We start from the raw sequence: 17,936 nt of genomic DNA, 5'->3' as shown, positions 1-17,936 counted from the left end.
CCTTCTTAGTCTGTGGTACTGTCTCTTGATGGAGGATTATGAAGAATGGGAAGACAGAAGGAATTTCTCAAATTTTCAAAGCCTGATGCAAATGACTCCTTTGAAAGGAAGTAGCTGCTGAGACCCAGCCTACAGCTGATGGGCTGTGTCTCGTGGTGCCGGAGTTAATCTCGGTAAGCAGCTCTGAGCTGCTGGGTTGGATAATGCCTGGAATGGAGGAGGCCTCTTTAAATGAAGCAAATCAACCTGTTAATCCTCTGTAGGTAGGTTTTGAGGAGTTGTTTTAGATTGGAGCCACCAATTTGTACAATATCAGAGTTTCTGCAGTGGCATCTGCCTCCCTTTCAGGGGGTTCAAAGTAAAATGGTGCTTGGCCTGTCTATTCCAGCCAGTCAAGAAAATTGCTTGTGAGCAATGTATCTGCCTGCCTCCAATTCTGCTCTTAACTGGCAGCATTCTCTATTTGCTTGTTTTGGGGTCTGTGTCCAGCATGTGAACTCCATGTGAAGCCAGGGTGCTGCCTGGGAGATCTTGAGGTGCTTGTGTTTACTTAGCTTTAAAAGCACCAGGGATATGCAATTATAGGAAAAAAAAAAATGCTGTTCCCAAGTGTGTATTATCCTTTTCCACCTTTCCCTCTGAGCTGAGCTCATTCCTCCATACCATGAAAACAAGCCAGATGAGCCTGGACAGGTTGAATACTGGCTTTTTGGGCTGTCTTGCCTTGACTGAGATGAATATGGGGTAGCTCAGCAGATCTGATTGTAGTGGTTTCCTCCAGCAGATGTTGATAAAGCAGCCCAAGACTGGGAGACCCCCCCCTTGTCTGCAGCTCTGCAGGGTAAGGGCCTGTGCCCATGGCACCAGTGCTTCAGGCACAGAAAGGCCCCAGGAAGAGGTAGCAGTATTAATGAAACCATCAATTTCATAAGCACTTGCCTTGAGCTCTTAAAGCCTTGAGTATTTATTAGTTAGTCTTCACTAAGATGTCTGGTCCCTTGTGCTAAAGTGGAGAGGGAAACAAAGAGTAAGAAGCACAACATTTAGGAAGACTTTGTGCACAAAGTGAAATACAACATCCAGTAACGCCTAGGGAAATAAATCCCTCTGGATTAGAGGCAAAACCTGCAGAAATAATTTGAGTTGGCAAATCCCTGTGCAACTTTATAGCTGATCAATAGATGTTATTTGGATGAAGATCACACTGCTAAATTCTACAAACAATCTCTTTTGAACAAACACAGTCATTTCAGGCTTTCTCATTTGGCTTCATCTAAACAAATCTGCTGGAAAGCATCACTCCCCCAGTATCTGAGTCTGTTCAAGAGCTTATGTTCAAGCAAAGGTTGAAACGCACTTCTGAATAGTCCCCTGTTTACATTTGTTTTCACCCCTCATGTAGAGTGAAAATGCAGGTCTGTTCCAAAGCTGAAGAGATAACTTGCTTCTTGTGAGTATTCCTTCAGGCTTCTCTGCCTCTTTCCTTCAATATTGATAAATAGCAGGAAGATTTGACCTGGCATTACTACTTTTATGCAGGTCTTGCCTGCATAAAAGATAGAGAAACCTCAGAAGGCCTCTTTCAGACTTAACTTTGCCTAGTTCTTCTCATGCCAAGGCAAAAATTGGCCAGCCCTGCCTGACTGGTGATTACTTGGCCACTTCCTGAAAGCTTCCTTTGATGGAGACTTTGTAGAATCTCTGAGCCATCTGTTCTCCTACTCAACTAACTTTACAGCTAGGATGTTTTTCTTAATGTCCAGTCTAATTCTTATCCTGCAACTTATACATGTTGTGCTTTCTGTAAAGGATATAGAGAATAAAGCTTAAACTCTATAAAGGAATGATGTCTGGACTACTAGCTTCTTCCTGGGGTGGTACACTTTCAGTATGGGACATAGCTCACTAAATTCCTGATCCACACTTTAAACAAACAAGGAAACCCCACAATTCATCCCCATTCTGAAAGATCAAGAGAAAAGCTCAAACTCTTGTGCAGTCTGCCTAAGTGGAGAGGAGATTTTTCCTTCACTAGGGTCTTGTTTGTCAGCTCACATTGACAATTATTGCCTAGTCTCTCAGTGCCTCAGTTTTCTGGTGTTGCAATAAAATCTATGCAAAACACTTGCTAACCAAGTAAAGAAACAAAGAAGAACTCTTTAAGTACTTCTCAGAAAGATGCCCTTCTGTTAAAACTTGCGTGTGTTTACTTGGTCCTGAAACACTTCACTTGCAAAAGCTACTGGGACTATGGATCTCTTCTGTAAGTACAGTCCCTTCCCTCTAGCAAGTCTTAAGCTTTGTACCTGCCTTGTGGCCCTGGTGTGAACAAAAAATCTGCTGGTCTATACTTGAGTTGCAGAAGACTTCAGTTTTCCTTGATCTGAGCAACCAAATACAATGGTACTTTGTTCAACAAATAAACATGAATAACTTAGGCTAAATAGTTGCCAAATGGAATAGCTTTCTAAGAGTACCCCTGTTACTACAAAACTGTGCCAAGTTTGGAATTGGATTCAGGAACAGACTTCCAAGGATGTAGAGAACAAGGGAATCACAAGGCTAAATTTTCCCCTCTTGGAGTACTGAAAGTGGAGGCCAAGCTAACACCAAAGGAACTGAGGGGTAACTTGGTGTGCCATCAGCTTAAGGAACAAAACTGCAGAGACAACTAACAGCCTGAGGCTGGTGATAACTTAAGCTTCAACTAATTTTTGAGATGTATCCAGGAGGGGAGAAAGACTGAGGCGACAAAAGGGAAGGGGGAAGCAATGAAGACAAAACAAATAGATTATTTTTTTATGTCAGAAAAACTGCACAGTGGAACTAGTAAATGGTATTTAAAGGGTAAATTCAAGTGAGCTGAATGCTTTAGGTACCTGTATATCCCCAGATCTTGCAACTGTTCTGTGATAGCTCTACATTTATTAGACATTGTGTTACTGTGCTAATCTTGGTAGAATCATAACCCAGCTGAAACTATCCAAGTAGTTCTTCCCTTTAAAAAAGTTATTGACATGTCTCAACATTAGAACCTTCCAGGGAACAATAGTTAGGAGATGGTGAGAACAGTTAATGGAAATGTTCCCAACACTTCTTGGCGGTCCCCCCCACCTCAGACACTGATGGGGAGCCTGTTGATGAAGGAAATCCGGTGCAAATGTCTGCAGCTACGGAACTGAGCCTCTATAGGAGGATACCTAATGAAATTGTTAGGCCAACCTGTATCTCCTCCAAATGAAATGCTCTCTCGGTCAACTTACAAGCAGCCTTTTACCCCAGTCACTCTGTCATGCAGGTCACTTGATTTATGTCCTAATCTGTCAGTTGTATCCTGTTGTACTCTCACCTCTAGACAGCTGCTTGTTCCCATCTATGGTGGCATTTCCCACCCCAATGGGTGATACTGCCAAGCATAAGCCAGCTCTGTATTGCATTGTGGCATCCATCAGAAGTCAGTGAGAGTGTCTTGCTGATCCTATATCTGTGCTCAAAATAAACTGGGTTTTGCTAAATGCTATTCTAAACAAAGTGTTGATTAAGATCTGTTTTGCAGATTAAGGCTGTTTTGCAAGGGGCCTCTATGATTTCATGGGTAATCAGAGCACCTAATAAAGCTGGCAAAAAAACCCTCAGGATAGAAGAGACCTCCCTCTTGAGCTATTGTCTACTAAATTGCATTTAGAAAAAGCAATCCTACTTGAAAAAAAAAAGCGAATTTAAAGACTTTCATTATAAGGTGTGCAAACTTTATAACCCAGAATGGCTCTTTAAAGATCAAATGCTTTTAATTGGATTTTTCTCATGTAGATATTTGCAAAGCCTTCGATCATGTTTAGCTCTGGTTCTAGCTAGTAATGCAATGGCTGGATGCAAACACCTTCTGTGTCCTACTTTCTAGAATCTCCTGGAGGAAGTGTTTACAGCAAGTGTGAATAAGCAGAAATATTTTGAAAAAAATCTCTTCTGCCCACGTGTTCATACCTCTGAGCTACTGCATAATAAAACAATTCCTATAAAGATAAAGGCTTGGACCAAACAGAATAGCCACTTGAAATTTTTAGTGCAGTGCAAGAGGGGAGGAAGGGACTTATTCAGATTTTTATCTCCTCACTCCAGAACAAGTTCACTTTCAGTTTCATGTTGGATTCCTGCTTTCAGATGTTCATGGCTTAGTGGTGCTGCTAATGTCTCCCCTTGGCAGAAGCCTTGCAGAAACTGCCGAAATCTGTTCCAGAACCGCTTGCTAGAGGTGAAAGCTGGGCTGTGAGCTGGGCTCAGCTGAAGCACAGAGAAGAGCAGTGCATGGCTGACTACCAGGTGCTTAATACTCATGTATATTTGTCCTAGATAGTGCTCCAGACACTCATTCCATGCTGACATGCTGGTGTGGGGGGCAGGAGGTCTGGGCTCTGGGGATGTCTCATGGGCCAGTCTCTGCTGCTCCATCCAGGCACCACGAGCCTCTGAGGATGTAAGATGAGCCATACGCAGTGTGGAGGTTAAGTGACTCTGGCAGATAATTTCTGTTGTGCTGTGCTCCCTGAGCTGGACTCACAGGGGGAGATGCATTGTGCCGAGCCCTGGTGGAGTTACCTTTGTGTGGGTTGATTGCTCATAAGGAGCTCTTTTTACCAAGAAAATAAAATGTTTACCTTTTCCCCCAGCAGGCTCAAAAGTGCATTTTGAGTGGTGTGGACAACAGGCTGCCTTTGGCTGGGAGATCTCCAGGGTGATTTCTGGGGAAAAATTGCTGTGAACAGGGGAGGAAACAGGGGGGATGAAGTGGCGGATGCTGGGGACACATCCCGGCAGCGAGCCAAGCCCACGGGGGTGGCAGACAGGCCTCTGCCACCCGCCCACCTGCCTTGGACGTCACAAGTGCGTCTCCCTGCGTGTCCGCTGACTGTCATGGCATTAGAAGCAGAGAAATCACACCCGGTTGCCACAGCAACGTCACCAGCTGGCACCGTGGTGTGCTGTCACCTAGCAACCAGCAAGGGGTCCCCGGGGATGGCGGGGTACCTGCTCCACTGTCCTGGGGCAGGATGAGGGTCCCACCCAGCCCCTGGGACCGATGGGTGCTATCCTTTTTCCCCTGAGCAGGGATTTGTGCAGTTCCACTGCCTTAATAGTAACGTAATTTTTTAACCCTTTCCCTCGGGAGGGCTTTGCACTGTGGTTCACTAGCAGTGTGTGCCCCTGTTTTATTCTGTGTACAGCTTTCTGCCCCTTCCTTCAGTGCTCACCAAGGGATACAAGGGTAAAAATCCTGTGTGAAATGGGTGAGTGCAAAATCTTTGGGCAAACTCTAGGGATGCCTCCCCTCATGTTTGCTGAAATTACTTCTTCGATGTTTGTTGCATTTATACCTTGGTGTCCAGATGGCCCTGTTCCAGTTGGCTCCTGAAGCTCTGGGTGCCCTAAAATGGGGTTAACAGGTGCTGCAAGCTTCACCAGACTCTCGGGAGAGGGTTGAGCCTTTCTTCCTGCCTGTCTCCCTTCCCCCGGATGATGGTGGGTGACTGCCACTCAGCAGTGACCTCAAGATGTCTCTTCATTACCTTCTAGGGCACTGAATCATTTCATTGAAGGACTTTGCAGGCAAGAACATGCAGCTGCAGTCACGTCCTATATTTACAGCTTTAGCATAGAAAGCCTCAGCGCTCCAGTCCTGATGTGGCATGAAGCTGAATTATTAACAAGTGCTCTCTGCTAGGGGAGAAGTAGCTGGTGAGAAGGAGCCTTTCCTGCGTGTGCACTAATCAGTATTCACTGGGTGATTGGGGATCTGGTTACGTAGTGCTGGGATCTGCTGATGCTCCAGAGGGGCAGGGAGCTGGAGGGTGCTTGATGTGGTTAATGGGAGGTTTGTTGGCTTCAGTGTTTGGCTCTGTCTTGTGCTGGTATCTGCTTTCCTCTCGCCCCGCCATGTGTAACATAAATGTGCCCTATGCCAGGCACAAAGCTACGCTGGAAGGGCTGACTGCCTACCCCAAGGAGTGAGCAGCCCTACCTAAGCTGCCATGAAATGCAGGTACTTCAGCCCTTTCAACAGGAAGGGATGCTGCCTTTTCTTGTGCAGTCTCCCCCCTCCATTGAATTTGGACTGCTTAGAGGTGATGCAGATCAAGATCTGCCATACAGGACTCCATGTGCTATTGAGTAGCTCAGTATGGTGTTCCTTACAGTAAACTACTCCTTACTGAATAGGTCCAGTAAACGCTTTGAGCCACAGCAAAAACTAGAGACTTTTAATGAAAGAGAAGTCAGTGTAGTGACTGATCTGCACTTTGAAATGTGGGGCTAGTCAAAGCAACTCTTCTTGAGCCTAGGCCGACTCAGGATCCTCTTCTGTTTAGAAATAAAACCCCTGAAGCAGTACTTGAATTCAGCCTGACTTACTTGCCTCTGTGCTAAGCATGGAGTTTCCCAATACACCTGCTGGGCTACTGGAGACAACTTAATAAACAAGAAACATAAGAGGCTTGTATTAAGCAACTGTACAGATAAAATAAGGAATTAAAGACAAGTTAGCTCATAGTGTAATGGCTACAGATCTCTGGCATGGCAAAAGCAGTGAATCTTGCCCAGGACACTTGTTCTAGTAACTTTTTTCAATGATTAGTCTGGTTTTCTTAAAACCAACATTATTCCTATGCTGATAGACCCAACAAACAACCATTCAGAAAAAGCTCTTTAAATCAATAATTGACAACAGAGCTTGTAAGTATGTTCTTGACCACAAAAGGATGTATTTAAAGTAAAAGTGATTTGGAAAAGCGAATATAATATGGTCAGCTCATTCTTGAATAAAAACATGTTTCTCTCAAATCAAAGCCAGGCAGTGCCTGCCAATTCTCTGAAGCTATGCTGCATGTTACAGCGCAAAGTTAGAAACAAAACTTCTTCAATTGAAATATTATTGAAAGGAAGGTTTTGTGGCTAGCAAATAAAACCTCCTTTGGAGACTTGTGGGCTGGCTGATCATTTTCTTGCTGTACCAGAGGGATTGACTGAAACACCTCATTCTTTGTAGCAGTATGTTGGCACTAGATGCTGAATGAATATAAGAACTTGGTGATTGAGGGCCCCTCCGAGGGATGCCGCAGTAGCCGAGCGTTCCTCTCTAAACACAAAGAGCTATTTCAGCAGTGCAAGATGACACGCTTCTTCCTGCCACTGAAAACAGATTTTCGTTGCAAAAACTACCTGAGCTTGACATTGTGAAATTACTTCCTTATGCTCTATGTACCATAAAAGAAGCCCAACTGAACTGGGAAGGGATATATCCTCGCTCAAGCTACACGCAGCAAACAGCTACAGGAGCCCAGAGCTTGGTAGCAGGAAATGTGTGGGAAAGCCATCTGGTGAAGCCACTTAGAAACAGCGTGAAAGTCTTTTTTCATTCATTTCCTGACAAAGTAGTAATATGTTGCCTCATTATAGGGAGAGGGCTGCTTATTGTTATTATTTCCATTAGTAGCTCCTAGGTGCTGTGGGCACATGTAAGAGGAGAGCTTTCCCTATACCCATTCCCCCCAGATTTATAACTTAAAAGGACAGAAAGCATAGCATTTTTTTTTTCCAAATGGGGAACGGAAACAGATGGGAGAGACTGAAGGAACTGGAAACAGAACACGTAATAATTCCCAAGCCTTGACTTTCTCAGCAAACCTGTACTTTGACTCCTATACTTTATCTTTGAGCATTTATGGTGAGGGGTATGTACCTTGACATACTGCTCGTAATGTGCTCTGCAGTTCTCCTAGGTAAAATCGCCATTTAGCTCGGTGTGGACAACGCTGAGAGTTACTACATGGTTTGCTGTGCTGAGGCAGGGGGAGGGAAATCAAATCAACATGCAGAAGGGATTTTAATCATCACTTAGCAAATTAAAAAATAAGGTTACTGTGGAGATCTTAAACTTGATCTTTGGCATCTGAATCATAGAACCATAGGATGGTTTGAGTTGGAAGGGAACCTAAAGACCATCTAGCTCCGACCCCCCTGCCATGGGCAGGGACACTTTCCACTAAAACAGGTTGCTCAAAGCCCCATCCAAGCTGGCCTTGAACACTTCCAGGGATATGACATCCACAATTTCTCTGGGCAACCAGTTCCAGTGCCTCACCACCCTCATAGTGAAGAATTTCTTCCTTATATCTAATCTAAATCTACCCTTTTTCAGTTTAAAACCATTACCTCTTGTCCTATCACTACATGCCCTTGTAAAAAGTTCCTCTCCTTCAGGTACTGGAAGGCTGCTCTAAGATCTCCCCAGAGCCTTCTCTTCTCCAGGCTGAACAACCCCAGCTATCTCAGCCTGTCTTCATAGGAGGTGCTCCAGCCCTTTGATCATTTTTGTGGCCCTCCTCTGGACTCGCTCCAACAGGTCCATGTCCTTCTTATGTTGGCGTTCCTAGATCTGGACGCAGTACTCCAGGTGGGGTCTCACCAGAGTGGAGTAGAGGGGAAGAATCACGTCCCTCAACCTGCTGGTCACGCTTCTTTTGACGCAGCCCAGGATACAGTTGGCTTTCTGGGCTACACGTGCATACTGCTGGGTCATGTTGAGCTTCTCATCGACCAATGCCCCCAAGTCCTTCTCCTCAGGGCTTTCGTGTCTTTCACTATGAGCTCCCAGCCCAGCCTACCTAATTTCCCCATGGTTTAATACTGCTATAACCCCAGGCAGTATCTCTGTTCTGCTAAAAGCAGAGAACCACACAAAAGGCTGTATTTCAAGAGGAGGCAAAATTCCTTATAGCCTACTTACTATTATTAGATATGTAAAGTTCTCCTATATCATCTCATCTGAAGACCTCAAATCATTTTATGGACCTTATTTTAGCCTCTTGGTGACTCTGAGGCAAGACCGTTATCACCATTTTTAGAGACTGGAACAGACTTAAAATCCCCATCCTTGAGATTTCCTTATCAATCTTTGTCAGAAGTGAGGATGGATTTTTTCAGTTCCATGCTTTAACTGCAAGACAAAGCTTTCCAGGTCCCTTTGCTCTCCTTGTGTGGGTGTGCAGGACCACGTGCTTGGTTGGCTAGCATTTGTGCCAGGTTTAGACTGGAAAAAAGTATGCGCTTGGGCTGGCCTTTCATCTCTGGGGAAGGCAGGGTTAAAAAAATGTCCTAAAGCTTAATTAGTTGGTGAAAGAATATCACAGCAGCAGGAAGGAGGAGGGGTAGGATGAAGGAGATAGTGAGTGCTGCCCTGCTTTGAGGTAAAAGGGGCTGAAGCCCAGGAACCTCAGAAGGAGCAAGCAGGACCATGTGGGCTGGTAGCTCGTGAGGCTGAGACTGTCATTTGACATATACAGCCTAGTGCCAAGGGAATACCTTCCCCAGGAGAGAGATGCTCATGTATTGTGAAATTGGGCCACGAGGTGTTAATTGCTAAAAATTGCAGAAATTAAAATTTAAAGAGCTAGTACCTACTAGTGTAGAATGACTTGTACCAGAGTGCAACCTCCCTTTCTGTCCTGTGAGTGAAGTCTCTAGGAGGGTATACAGTGTCGGATGGGGCAGAATTGAAGCTCTGAATAAGGCTTTAATTGCCTTATCACAGACTTCTCACAACCCTTTCCTCCCGAACAACCCACTGTGACACAAAATGCAGGGGCAAAATGCAGAACCAGGAATGCAAGGAGGATGCCAGCAACACCTCAAAGTTCACAGAAGCTGTAACAGTACTTCTTTGTAGGGTTTTTCCTCTCCCAGTGCTCAGTTCATGATCCCTAGCAAGACTCCAGCCTATGGCAATACAGCTGCAGACAAGCACATCCATGCACCTGTATTTGTCCTTTTTATTTATTGAAAGCTTAAGTAGTAACAGGAGCCAGAACTATGTGGGTGCAGGGTTTAAGCACCACCACTGTCTTAAGGATTACATGCATAACCTCTTCAGAATAAGAGACCAGACAAATAAGACTGCAATTGCATTATGGAGCTGCAAACGTGGAATACTAAGCACCCAGTAATCAAGTGCTAAGATAATGCTGAGATTTTAAAAAGCCTCAACCAAAGCCCTGGATGAATGACAGCAGACCATTTCCAACCCTGTTTCAATTTGCCCAGATTCTCATGACTTTAGGAAGATTGTTTACCCCCTTGCTATATTCATTGCTATATTTGAGTTACTAGCAAGTTTTGGCCAGGTGACAAACTCAATGAGCATCGAATTGTGCCTCGGCAAGTGAAACCAGTCTCTATCAGTTTGCTTCATCTGCACTGGAGAGCAACAGTCCTCTTCTCCAAGCTGCGAGCAGGGCTGGGCTGGAGCAGTGAGGGCAGTGAAGACTCGACTGTTTCCCAGGATGTAGGAGTTCTGAAGTAGGCGGATGAAGACTCTTTCTGGCAGTAATAGGGAGTTAAGGGAACAAAATCCATGCTTGGACATTGCATTCTGGTAGACCTAACTTGATGGTTCCTTTGCACAAGGCTTAGCTGAGCAGCTCTCCGAGCATCTGGGCTGCGAGAGGCTCCTGTAGCACAAGTGTCATGTGAGGATAATCCCATGTGGTTTAAAGCCCAAAGCAAGCTGTCTGGCTTTCCTCTCATATCTTCTAGATTGGTCTTTCAGTTTGTGCTTATGCTGGGACCATAACAAACCTTACATTACCCAGCCAGTGATGGAAATTGTGCATAGACAGAAAATCACTAAGGGTCACCAAATCTGATGGGAACCAAGTTCTTAGCCCTCGATAAGAAACCTGACACAACACAGGAGCTCTGCAAGGGCTTGGGCGGAATCTCATCCATGTTGTATGTGAAATATGCTCTGTCCAGAGAAGAGGTGAAAAATCTTTACTAGCTCATCTGCTGTGCTTGGGAGATATTGCTTTAAAAACGTGGATAAACTTAGCAGTGTTCCTGAGTTAAGGAAGTTGGTTGTTTGCAGTTTTTTTGTCTTTTTTTTTAAAAAACCAAATCCACAGACTAAGTGGCTTTTTTAGTACTTGACAAGAAAATCTATAGCAGAATGAGGAATGATTTTCTCAAGTGCTAGTACAGTGTTATACCCAAGACCTGCTCTTCTCACCTCCAGGAGCACAGGAAAACTGCATATCCAGATCAAATGAAGACAAGTGAAGAGACCTGTACGCTTGGCCCATTTCAGAGTCTTCTGGTCCTTGTGTTGTGATCGAGGTTTTGACCCTCTCTTAGGCAATCCCTGTGTCAGCCCCAGAGACTCACCTGTGACAGAATCTAGTTTGAAATGTGCTCTTACAACATTAGATGGGTGTCCTCAGCATGAGTCTGTGGTGTGTGTTTTTGTTCTATGCTATTTTGGGGATAAGCAACTGGTGAGAAGAAAATGCTTTCATCTGCTGGAGTAACTGTGTTCTTAAGCATTAAAATTATGGTTTCTACTAACTGTCCAGTGGGGAGAAAAAAACAAGGTTCTTAATTCTAGAAGACAGGTTAACTTCTGGGGGAGGAGGCAGAAACTGTTAAGTCTTTTGCTGTCAGAAAGAAACCCATCCTGGAAGTATTCAGTCAACTAGGCTGATTTGTAGCAGCCTCACTATAAGTCCTTTTATTCCGAGGCAAGTTAAGCTCGTTGCTGAAACATGCTATTCCAAGGAATTTCAGTAGGTTCTCACACATCTAACCATGGCCAAGTTACCTGCAGGGACACACCATCTTAGTGTGACATGGTATATTCAATTCTACAATGTTATAGCCAATGTATGTCAAAAAAGGGAGGCCAGCAAAAAGCCTTTCACCTCACTGTCACAGATTAGCCTTTTTCTTGCATGCTACGTTTGTCCAGCCTATTTGTAAATTAGAAACAGATTTTCTAAATCAGTTTTAGGTACAAAAACAATTGAGAGAGACATCTATGCAGTAAATAACCACTCAACCCAGAAACATAACTGTTTTGCCAATGACATGCAGCACTCCTCTAAAGGTGTAAAATTCAGTTTAAAGGCAGCATGTTTTGTAGGGACACCCGTGTAATCTGACCAGATGCAGAACCATTTTTTTTTTTTCCTTAAAGGGGAAGCTTTCCCGCTCATTTGCTTGAAAGGTGTATAGCAGAGCTGCGAGCCTTTCCCATGACCAAGGTGGCTGTGTGCCTGCCCTCACCGTGCCGCAGTGACTCACCCTGCTGAGCTGGTCCAGGAGTCTTTGGTTCTGTTCTGAGAGTTCCTGGACGGCCCGCGTCTTCTCGCGGTCGGCTTCGCGCAGGTGAACCTGCTGCCGCTCCAGCTCGTCCTGCAGCTGCTTCACGTCGCTTTCCAGTTCAGACACCCTTCCTTCCCATTCTCCTTCTCTGTTCTCAAATCGCCTCCTTAGTTCGTGTTTCTCTTGTTCTAGGTGCTAGATAACAAGGGGGAGAAGAGGTTAGGAAAGGAGGAAAAAAGTGAATGCTACCTCCTTTTCCTCCTCTATGCTTAGGGCTGAAACCTTTTGTGCAGGAAAGAGAATGGTACTAGAGCGTGACAATGCCATGGAGGTGGCAATCCCACGTCAGGGCAGGTCACTGACACTAAACTTGCTTTCCATTTCCAGCAATTGGCCTGTCCTTGGACTCTTGAGATCAGCACATTGAATTTTTTCTGAAACAACTGCCAAGAGAGTAAAGCAGGCTGCATGTCAATAGGGGAATATATAGGTCAGGCAGGCCAATTGATTTGGCAGAGCCTAGCTTAACTCCAAAGCAATATTTCAGTGGGCAGTAGCATAATTCTTTTAAAAATTGCCTTTTTAGTCAAAACTACACAAACTCTATCCTTACTGCTGATGAGGAAATCTAGATGAGGCATCTTTCTTGTCATATGAGTCTTATGAACAACAGTTCAATCATCTATCCATTCGTTCCTTCTATTCCTGACCTAATTAGTTGTCTGGTAGTTTGATAGTGCACAGTAACTCTATTGTTTGATGCAGTCTGCTCTGGAATGGCAATGGATGCAATGAAGTCGTTTCTATAGACGTTACGTATGTGCATATTCTGGGTTGCAGGTTTTTTAGAAACCACTCTCGGTTCTGGAGACTTTGCTCTGCTTAGGACTGGCTGAAAATGAGCGACAGCACGAATCTGGTGGAACTTTTGCATGTTTTACAGGCTCAGTTAAATGAGGGCTTGACTGAAACACAGCTGCAAATCAGGTCAAAACAGATTTATGTTGTGCCCATTTGAAAGAATCCCTGCTCTGAAACTCTGAGCTTGAATTTCCCCTCATGACCGAAGTGATGAGCATACTTGCAGAACAGTCACAGACTGGGGACATGGGCATGTCCCAAGATTAGCAGGGAAACCTGAAGAGCAGGAGCCCTCTCCTTGTTGGTTGTCTTCTGTCCCCCAGAATAACCTGCTGCTACTCTCTATCGGATTCACCAGCCTTTTAAGAATGTGTCTTAGCAAAAAAGAGAAACCCACTGGGCCCAGCACCGGCAGCACTTGCCCATTTTTCCCAGGTATCATCCCCCAGTGAGCAATCCCCATGGCACTTATGATAGGAGGGGAAAATAAACCTGCTAGGAGGAAAAGAAAATTGCACTGCATTTATGTGAAGTGGCTTTTTGTTGCTTGTTAGAAACACAGGCTGAGATGGCTGTTTCCCCTGGGTGCCTACTGCTGATGACACACAGCCTCCCTTGCAGGGTCTCTGCCACCTTCCTGAGCAGGTCTGAATGTCAAAGCTCTCCCCTTCTCCAGCAGCCCTCTGGCCTGCGTTATCACTAATCTTCCACCTCTTGCTCTGCAAAAGATGCCATGTTTTCTCTTTATCCACCTTATCTCCAAATCCTTTCCTATGCTCCTTCCAGCACAGCGTAGCAGCACCCTGCTTGTGCCCTTCCAAATCTCTCTGCAAATTCAGGACTTTCTGGGAAAACCTCAAATGTGAGCAAAGGCTGATTAAAAACACTGGCCCAAAGCAAAAGTATTTCTCTGTGTTTCAGACGCTAAAGAGTGAGCACCCCTTGCAAATGAGAAAGCTAAGTATTATTATAATTATTTTTAATGCAATAGGTAGGCATGAGATCCCAGCACCAGGCCCATGACAACCATTGCAAAGAAATCTTGTTTGTAGCCTAAATGTGGCTGAAGCAGCCACAATTTCACTTTTAGCAGCACACTGAAAATGCTGTCTTTTATGGCTCTGTCTCCTTCACTGCTAGGCAACGTTCAGAAAGATCCAGGGCCTTCTCTAAATGAAGATGAAACTTCAGCCTGCTGAGGAGCAGCACTGCAGCAGAAGTTCCCCAGACATACTCAAATGTGATTTAGAAGCCACCGATAAGCCTTGTCAATTGTTTAAAAACCACTTCAGTCCTTTACTGCAAAAGAAAATCCACACTACATACAGCTCCAATAAACGGCCATCACACAGGTTGGGGTTAGAGGAAGGTGAAGAATATCAAGTTTATTCTGTTGTGATGGAGAAACCAGAACAGTGCAGCGGGGCACAGAGAGGCTGTTGCAAAGAGGGAGGATAAACCACACTGGATATGCTGACTGATTCCTCCTGCCTCTTTCTCTCCCAGCAGCCGTCTCCCCTCGCCTGCCCTCACCCCAGCACCTGCACGGCTGCAGATCTGGATAGGGCTTTTTTTCATGTAGTGATGACAGGGCAAACTGCTGTCCTCAGTAGGGGAGTTTCTTGTTTTCCCAGTGTCTCTCCATCCACCAGCTGCTCACTGATTTTTACACAGAACTGCTTTCTAGAAGATGTTTTCTGCTGAAAACAGCTTCTCTTCAACTTAATTGAGCTGGGCTGGTCCTCATTTAAAGAGACGAGACCAAGGGGGAGTTTCCCAGCTGATAAAGAGGGGTTCATACTGTAAAATGCTTGGACATGGCAAGCTTCTCTGTGTCAGAGGAACAGAGGTATTAGCTGTTTTAATCCCTTACAGAGGATAAAACTGACTAGGATCACATATGAGAATTTATTACAGGACTTCAATTCCATGATTAGAAATGAATTTGAATTTGGGCTGTGAAGTGAAAGAGTTGCCAGACTAGGTGTATGGCAGGAATGCTGCACTTCAGTAATGAACCCACAAAACTAGAACATATTTAGTCTTGAGGCAAAGGACCAGAGTAGCAGGCCAGCATCTTGGCTGTTGGGAGATGGAGGGGCTTCACTGAGCTCTTGTAACCAACTTTGAACGGTTAACGGCGAGAAAATCTCTCCTCCTAAATGCTACTTAAACATCACTATGTCAAGTGCAATTGTCACCAAGGATCTCATCTGAGACTTTGCTTCTGGTCATCATCAGAATGTTCTCAGCATAGGGAAGGAGGTAACGGATGTGGGTCCTTCCTCCCTGCTCCTGTGAAATTTAAAAGCTTATTGTGAAATTTTGTTCACTTTAGTGGCAACAGGAGGAGGCCAACATTTAATCTGCAGAGGCTAGGATTACCACACTTGTGTTGTAGAAGATTAATGTTCAAGTTTGATTTTTTTTGTGTGAAGTAGCACCATCTTAGATCTGCTAAACCCAGCAGAAAAAATCTGACCCTTAAGTAGATAACACTAACTCCTATCAGATGGGTAGGCTGAAAAGCAGGAATCTGTTATTCAACTGGAAGGTTAGAGTGATAGTAATGGGATGAAAAGATGTAAACAATTGGCTGCATTTACCATCCCTTCATTCACCTTCTGAATGGGCCTGTGAGAGCAGAGAGGAACATTTGGGGGATGTTATTTAAAGTACTATAAAGTCATAGTTTTTCCCCTCTCCTTTTCATCTTTACATTTTGCAAACAGGGAGTGATATTTGAGACTCCCGAACTCCCTAACAGGCAGCTCAGTGAGTCCCTAAACTTGTGCATTTTTCCTTTAACAGTAGGAAAGGTTCTACTCCAACTCATCAGGAAAACCACGTCAGCACAACGCCACATATGTCTGTTCTTGCTTAAAGATCAACCTGAAAACATTTGCTCTGGCAAATCTTAATGCTCTGGGAAATTTTAATCCATAAATAGTGCCACTATACAACAATCTGAGCAAATGTCACCTTCACTATTGTTTCTATCAGAATAGTAAATGCAGAGAGATTTCCCTGCAAAGCGGAAGGGATCAGTTAGGGTAAAGTGCTAAGTTTAATAATAGAGAGGAATTTTGTCAGGAGAACAAAGACCATACAGTAATTTCACAAATCCTCTTGAACTTGAGAGATGTAAGTCTGTGAGGAAGGAACACAGGAATATGCAGGACTGTGAAGAAAGAACTGGTCTAGGGCTGTGACTTGAAATTTGAATGTTATTCCAACACTGTTCAAACTCTCTCCAGAAAGGTGAGAAAGGCTTTTTCTCAGACTTCTAAGCAATAGTACTTGCTGGGAGAATTAAAATGTCAAGAGTTTCTCTGAGAAAAAGAATGGGGGTAATAGTGGCTCTCTTACATAGTTGTGCAAAAGAGTTGTTCCAAAAGAAGCTGCCTGCACAAGTCTTTTTCTTTGTAATAGCTCTATTTCATCTGTAAAAATCAATAAATAGCTCAGTCCCCTGAGTCCTTGGCAAGCAGCTCTCTCCAGATACCTGTAGGTATTTTTCAGAGCAACCAGCTAACAGAGATGTATCATTAGGGCTTATATCCTGCCATGCCTAATGCCTTAGCTGCAACAGCTTAAGCATAAGGGTTACATATGCTCTGTAGCTCAGTACCTGCCGTATAAATTTAACTTCCGAGGCACTTCCGTGACGAGCCAAGCACGGTGCATGTCTCCTTGCCCAGGTGGGTCCTGGGGCAAAACAGCACCCACGGGAACCTCTCGAAGCAAGGTGCCGCAGCCTGTCCCCAGGCCGATACGCCAGCTCGCAGGTGGGGAGGCAGAAGAACAGCAGATTTGCCTCCCCCAGGCCTAAGAGGGTTTTCTTAGACCCTTTCTTCCCCATCACGGCTACAGGGAGTTCCGTGGGCTGCCCGGCAGGGCCCGCGCCTGCCTGCCGCCCCCGGGATTTGTCGGGGAAGGGGCCGCTTTCCGCAGGGAAAGACCGCGGGGCTCCTGGGGGCCGCGGCCCTGAAGCGGGGGCCCTTGCGGAGCGCTGCGGGCCGGGGGAGGGAGGGAGGAGGACGGCGGGGCCTCACCTCCAGCTTGTCGGTGAGCTCCTTGTGCATCCTCTCGTACTGGCGGCTCATATCCTGGTTGCGCTCCAGCAGCGCCTTGCCGAGCCGCGCCGCCAGCACCAGGTCCTTCTCCTTCTGCCGGATCAGCGACAGCAGCTCGGGGTCGCGGGTGGCGGCGGCGGGCGGCGGCTCCGGCGGCTCCCCGGCGGCGGCCAGCAGCGCCAGCTCCTCCTCCAGGGCCAGCTCCAGGGCGGCGGCCGCGGCGGCCCCGGCGGCGGCGGCGGGCGGCTCCATGCCGCCGGCGCTGTCCGCCTCCGCCGGTGCTGACCCGGCGGCGGGCAGGCGCAGGCACGGCGCCGACATGGCCCTGCGCGCCGCCGCCGCCGCTCCGCTGCGCCCCCCGCGCCCGGCCCGCGGCTGCGGCTGCTGGGCGGGGAGCGCCGCCGCCCCCGGCCCCCGCCCCCCGGCGCCGGGCCCCGCCGGCGGCAGCGCCCGCGCACCGCGCTCATCGGCGCGGGGATGGGGCCGCGCTGCGTGTTCGTGTGGCGGGGTTGTGCTTTTCGGCTGTGCCTGCGGGAACCGCCGGCTGCCATCGGGTCTCGCTGTTTCTGCTGCAGGCCCGGGCCAAAAATTCCCCCAAAACATTGGGGTGTCCTGAAAAGCCCAAGGAGGGAGCTTGGCACCCCGAAGGGGCACAGCGCTCTCCTCCAGCTCGCTACGTGCTCCTCCAGATCCCTAGCGGGGCTCTTTTGGTTACAAGAGCAGCTCTCAGGATCTTTCTACTCAGCAGTTCACCCCTGGCGACCTGACTACAGCTTCCAGCAACCACTGGGGCTTGCTTTCAATTTCAGATTGTTTGGGGTGTTCCCGGATAAAATTTGTCTCAAAAGCAGC

General features: G+C 46.3%; 1 protein-coding gene across 1 annotated transcript in view; it reads right to left on the bottom strand.

The window, feature by feature from the left end:
- The window catches only part of BICDL1 (BICD family like cargo adaptor 1), a 50,645-nt gene extending 33,240 nt beyond the window's left edge, over nt 1-17,405 (bottom strand). The window contains exons 1-2 of the mRNA XM_075167093.1: nt 17,064-17,405; nt 12,127-12,342 (exon numbers count right to left, since the gene is read on the bottom strand). Coding sequence (XP_075023194.1) covers nt 12,127-12,342; nt 17,064-17,405 — 558 coding nt within the window. The remainder of the gene's footprint in view (nt 1-12,126; nt 12,343-17,063) is intronic.
- Nucleotides 17,406-17,936: the final 531 nt, after the last annotated feature.

Source organism: Calonectris borealis, chromosome 18 (assembly GCF_964195595.1).
Source record: "Calonectris borealis chromosome 18, bCalBor7.hap1.2, whole genome shotgun sequence".
Taxonomy (NCBI): domain Eukaryota; kingdom Metazoa; phylum Chordata; class Aves; order Procellariiformes; family Procellariidae; genus Calonectris; species Calonectris borealis.
The sequence above is the reverse complement of the archived record's forward strand: the minus strand, read 5'-3'. Positions and strand labels throughout refer to the sequence as shown.